Source organism: Aulonocara sp. 'chitande type north' Nkhata Bay, linkage group LG13, assembly GCF_057382095.1.
Source record: "Aulonocara sp. 'chitande type north' Nkhata Bay isolate Kocher_YH1m ecotype deep benthic linkage group LG13, A_spYH_male_GT1.1, whole genome shotgun sequence".
Lineage (NCBI taxonomy): Eukaryota > Metazoa > Chordata > Actinopteri > Cichliformes > Cichlidae > Aulonocara > Aulonocara sp. 'chitande type north' Nkhata Bay.
Window position 1 is genome coordinate 21631420 of NC_141356.1, and position 6161 is coordinate 21637580.

The 6161-nt window shown below is 40.9% G+C and overlaps 1 protein-coding gene across 2 annotated transcripts in view; it reads left to right on the forward strand.

Moving 5' to 3' along the window:
- Positions 1 to 593: 593 nt before the first annotated feature.
- ryr2b (ryanodine receptor 2b (cardiac)) overlaps positions 594 to 6161 on the forward strand; it is an 82564-nt gene continuing 76996 nt past the window's right edge. For both annotated transcript variants that reach the window (XM_086259161.1, XM_086259162.1), the window contains exons 1-4: positions 594 to 743; positions 2580 to 2699; positions 3028 to 3132; positions 3587 to 3661. In XM_086259161.1, the coding sequence (XP_086115287.1) occupies positions 696 to 743; positions 2580 to 2699; positions 3028 to 3132; positions 3587 to 3661 (348 nt within the window). In that variant the 5' untranslated portion in view covers positions 594 to 695. The remainder of the gene's footprint in view (positions 744 to 2579; positions 2700 to 3027; positions 3133 to 3586; positions 3662 to 6161) is intronic.

Sequence of the window (6161 nt, forward strand, 5' to 3'; positions counted from 1 at the left end):
TGGCAGAACCAGGCTCAGTGAGGGACGGCCATCTGCCTCGACCGGTTGTGGGATTTTTAAAGTGACTCATTGGATGTGAAATAAATTAGCTTGTTTGAATCATTTGTTGTTAGCCAATTTAAAGAGGCACTTTGATGTCAACTAATACACTTAAACTGTCCAAATAATTTTAAAGAAATATTTAGAGTCAATCCTGATGGATTGCTCTAAATATTCATTTTGTTTTCTTGGAAATATAATATCTTTAAATTCGTTCAAAAGTGTCTGGGAGATATTGTCAGTTTCTGGTAGCTGGTCTTCATCGTCCTATGTTTTTCCACACCATGCGAAAAACCTTGTAAGTAGGTTTCGCTTTTTTCGGAACAGGTGGTCTTTGAATATCGAAATCACCACTTGTTGGTACGGCGAAGCTACAGCCAATGCCATGATAACAAGGTTAGGTGTAATACCCAGTACCTTTGTAATGTCTTTGAAAATTGCCTTTTCAAGACTTTTTATCCTCCTTTTTTTTATATTTAGAGTTTCTTCTTTAACAGCTTCAACTTTTCCTTCCTAAAATGGCATGATGATGGCCGGAGTTGAACTGCAGACCCCGCCCACACACTCAGGGCCGTGTACCTTCATGTTCCAGCTTCTCCAGTCCCTGTCCTCTTCTGGCTCATTCACTCTTTAATGTGGCCATAAAGGTTTAAATAATGACTGACAGTGGAGAAGGCGACGATGAATTCCAGTTTCTACGGACGGTGAGTCAGACAGCTTACAAATTAAACATACAGGCCAATATTTAGTCAAACAGAGGTCTTCATTGGCTATCACCGGAGGTTTAATAATTAGTAAGTAGCTGTACTAAAGGTAGCACTTAGGGTAGCCTATTTAGCTTTGTTTGAAACATTATTAGTGTTTTTTTTATTAATTTATTTGTTTAATTAAAGTTACATGTAGGTTTCTGTCAGCAGCAATTATGCAATCATGTAACCATGACACTATTTTGTGCGCAGATGCCTCCATACACACGTCATAGTAACAGCATTTCACCTGTTTTGGGCTAGCTGACTAATAGCCTTATTAAAAAACAGAAACCAACTCACATGATTTTAGTCTATTGCTGTAGTAACTGATTAGCTGATATAGTTTATTTAAGGTCAGGTGTCAACAGTGATGCATATCCCAATCAGTTAAAAGATTATCATATCCCATTTTAATTAAAATTGCTACATTTTATTCAAGAATAAATATAAATAATAAAATGTTAATGTGATAATAGTTTAGCAACAACAGTGACAGCAAAGGGAGGCCAAAAATGGCTTCTCTCATCTTCACTGCAAGATGCTATTATTACTCTGCAGCTGTAAGTTGTCCTCTCACAGCTTGTAATCTTTGCCCTCTGATAAGGGCATGTCACGTGGAGGGCGTCTGGAGTGGCTGAGACACATACACATTCACACAAAGCCAGCGATGTTCATCATCCTGAGCCCAACACATAGACTGGAGAGAAGTCATTTTGCGAGATCCATCTACGATATCATACTTTATTATATTAAATGCAGGATTTCCCCCCGCAAAGTTGTTCAGCCGTGGTATTAAGCTACCCGGATCCTGATGGAGCTTTCCTCGTTATCATTTAGTTAGTAGATGACAGGGAAAACACACTGTAATAGACCCAGTGATTAAATATATGACATTTGTGAAATGGCAACAATGTTATATTTGTTATAAAAATGTAGTCATTTTTTATATGCAAAGAGGTCCCAATTCCACTATTATAAATAATACAAGAAACCTTAAGAAGACAAACAAAACTGCAGCATTTTCAATTCGAAAACACTCGAAGTGAAAGCCTGTTAGATCTGAAATTTAAGTGTCCCTTAAAAAAGACTCCAAGTCCTGCTCTAATGCTCTAATGTACCTCTGCATTGGACAGTGTGTTTGACTGATTGCAGAGTACTGCAGATATGAAGAGTGGAAAGAAGGGTAAATCAGGGGTCAGACTGTGCAGTATCTTCCCAATATGGATGTTTGCAGCCTGGGTACAGAGAGGTGCTGGTTTTATTGGCGACTGGCCTGTCGCCTGCTGTCGTTCCTAACAGTTCCTCAAATAAACAGAGAAACTTAATTTGGCCGACGTGGTATTTAAATGCAGATAAGGTAATGTTGACAGCGACTGAGATTTCCTTATGTGTTTACAATGGGACTGCACAATGGGGCAGTTTTGATGCTATACCTAAAAATTCACACATTTCATAGTTTAAAGTTGTTTTAACATTTAAAAAGCAAAATAGGACTGAATTTCTATGTTCGGTCATTGTGGCCAAACACGTTTCCTCCTCTGAGAGAATTGAATTACATGATATGAGAGGATGAAGATTTTTTTCTCTGAAGCCAAAACTGCTTCACTGACTTTCTTTTTAATTAATTCACAAGATAAAATTTCAGAGGCGTTTTGGTGTGATGGAGGTCTTTAGCTGATCCTATCCAACAAAAGCTTTCATGGTGAAATCTGGTGGATCTCAATATGTGAATGCGCTCTGTGGGCTTCTCTAACTTGAAATCTGTCATCTGTGTGTATGTGTTCTGCACAGGGAGATGAGGTGGTTTTGCAGAGTACCTTCACCTCCCAGGAGGAACATGTGAAGCTATGTCTTGCTGCTGAAGGATTTGGCAGCAGACTTTGCCGGCTTGAGCCCACCTCTAACTGTAAGGTAAGGAGCTCTACCTGTGTGACTGCACAGTCCTCCCTTACTGTCAGACAACTCAGTTTGCCAGTCATACAAAGAGAGAGATGACTGAAATTTCCAAATATTTCACTGCACATGGACAGTACATTGTGTTTATTTTTAAGTATCTAAAATTTTAGTTCCTTATTGGTTTTTGTAACTCGAGCATTTTTACATGCCTTCCTTCCCAGTTTGGACTGCCCATTGCCAATTTGCCATGGTCTTTGGCACTAATTGCACTGTTGGCCTGTGAAGGGAACAGCCAGGCATGAAATTACCTCAAAAACTCAAATGTCTTTTCTTTCTTTACCAGAATGTTCCACCAGACTTGTCTGTGTGTGGCTTTGTCCTGGCCCAGTGTCTTTCTGTGCGAGCCCTGCAGGAGATGTTGGCCCACAGTGAAAACCTGGCTGCAGAGGTCTTCTCTATTATTTCTCCCATAACCTTTATATAAATTCAATGTTCTCACTCAGGGCTCCTTATTGTTCCGTAAACATATGATTTTCTGTCATTGTCATTTTGCAATACATATGTCTATTTTTGAGGTATAAATGGAAATATTATGATAAAGTCAGTATATGTTTTTATATTTTTGTGATATTATTAACCACAGTGTGGATGTGTAAGGATTTTGTCTGTGACATTATTTCAGGGAGATTTGTTTTGTATTTATTTATATGGATAGCACAGTCTTGAAACACTGATCTAAGAAACACGGTTAAGCTAGAACAGCTTTACATTAGAGTTATCGTAAATTAAATAACTTGTAAACAAACTGTTCACACATCGGAAGGATGTTTTGTTTATCTCTTTTCCTGTTTAACTGTTTTCTGAAGTTTAAATTGATCTTTGTGTATTTTAATCACATACAGGTGGGAGCTGGAGGTAGCCATCGCACCCTTCTATATGGGCAGGCGGTATTGTTTCTACACTCATACAGTGGCATGGTGAGTTAGCTTATATATATAACACCCAGCACGCCCCTGCGGGCGGTTTATCCTTTAAGCTCGGGTCCTCTACCAGAGGCCTGGGAGCTTGAGGGTCCTGCGCAGTATCTTAGCTGTTCCCAGGACTGCGCTCTTCTGGACAGAGATCTCCGATGTTATTCCCGGGATCTGCTGGAGCCACTCGCCTAGCTTGGGAGTCACCGCACCTAGTGCTCCGATTACCACGGGGACCACCGTTACCTTCACCCTCCACATCCTCTCGAGCTCTTCTCTGAGCCCTTGGTATTTCTCCAGCTTCTCGTGTTCCTTCTTCCTGATATTGCTGTCATTCGGAACTGCTACATCGATCACTACGGCCGTCTTCTTCTGTTTATCACCACTATGTCTGGTTGGTTAGCCACCACCATTTTGTCCGTCTGTATCTGGAAGTCCCACAGGATCTTAGCTCGGTCATTCTCCACCACCCTTGGGGGCATCTCCCATTTTGACCTCGGGACTTCCAGGTTATACTCGGCACAGATGTTCCTGTACACTATGCCGGCCACTTGGTTATGGCGTTCCATGTATGCCTTGCCTGCTAGCATCTTGCACCCTGCTGTTATGTGCTGGATTGTCTCTGGGGCATCTTTACACAGCCTGCACCTGGGGTCTTGCCTGGTGTGATAGACCCCAGCCTCTATGGATCTTGTACTCAGAGCTTGTTCTTGTGCTGCCATGATTAGTGCCTCTGTGCTGTCTTTCAGTCCAGCTTTGTCCAGCCACTGGTAGGATTTCTGGATATCAGCCACCTCCTCTATCTGCCGGTGGTACATACCGTGCAGGGGCCTGTCCTTCCATGATGGTTCCTCGTCTCCCTCCTCTTTCTTGGGTTTCTGCTGCCTGAGGTATTCACTGAGCACTCGGTCAGTTGGGGCCATCTTCCCAATGTATTCTTGGATGTTCGGTGTAACGGGTGAAGGTAACAGTGGTCCCCGTGGTAATCGGAGCACTAGGTGCGGTGACTCCCAAGCTAGGCGAGTGGCTCCAGCAGATCCCGGGAATAACATCGGAGATCTCTGTCCAGAAGAGCGCAGTCCTGGGAACAGCTAAGATACTACGCAGGACCCTCAAGCTCCCAGGCCTCTGGTAGAGCACCCGAGCTTGAAGGATAAACCGCCCACAGGGGCGTGCTGGGTGTTTTTATGTATGTATGTATATATGTATGTATGTATATATATGTATATGTATGTATATATATATATATATATGTATATGTATGTATATATGTATATGTATGTATATATGTATATGTATGTATATATGTATATGTATATATGTGTATATATATATGTATATGTGTATATATATATATATGTATGTATGTATGTATATATATATTAGGGGTGCAACGATACACAAAATTCACGGTTCGGTTCGGTTCGATTCGATACTTTGGTGTCACGGTTTGATATTTTTTCGATACAAAAAAAATGTTCATGCCTTTTTAATTTGTCATTTATTAAAATTATAAATATATATTTTAACTCAAAAGTACAGTTTTTCAATTTAACCCTAACCCTTGTGCGTGTTTTTTATTTTGACAGCGAATGCGCACCTGCGGACCACTTATGTGCAGCCCTGGTTATTTAGCTCATCATATTGCAGCCAGAGAAATTCTTTTGTCCATGAAACCATAAAGCTGCACTTTCTTTTTGCCTTATAGTCTGATTTGTCATAACTTCTCCGTTTTGTGGTAAGCTTTTCTTTGGCTGTCACTTCTTCACCCTGACCTGTCTTATTTGGCTCAGCAGAACTAAAATATATATCCTGCTGCTTTTACACACTCACTCACATAAGCTCAGCGATTCTCTGTGCGATCAACCTCTCACATGTTTAAGCTGCGGGAGATTTCACTTGTCATGTTTGCATAGTAAGCTAACGATTAATAAGACGATGTCAGAGGAATTGGTGCACAAATTATCATCACTCACAGATCAGTGCTGTCGCTCTCTATACACAGTTCGCACGATTGCAAAGTGAAAGCAAAAAAACAAGCGCAAATTCAAACGCGATTTCAATATGTCACATATTGACAGTGGCTCACCGATGCCAATGACATAATTACCCAGCTACATTTCTGAAAGAATGCAAAAGCATTGACATATATTTTTCCTTCCTACAATAGCCCGACGGGCAGGGAAGAGATAGATTTTGGTAGCCCGACTGAAAAAATCGCTAGCCCCGGGACGTCGGGCTAGCGATATTGCGAGCCCTGTATCTGATTGAGGAATCACTCATCTTTGGAAAAGAGAGTTTATTACAGAGAAATGTCTCTTTCCAAAATAAAAGCTATACTATCCGCTTCTTCTGGGCTATATTCTCAGCAGCATAAGGAGAATCATGTGCTAACAGCTGTCTAAATGACTCGGCTAAAGTTAGTAGCATGCTTGCTTTTTTTTGTCTGCTTCCACTTTTCTTTGCACTAGGATGATGTCGGCATAAATGTGCAGTCATATTCGTT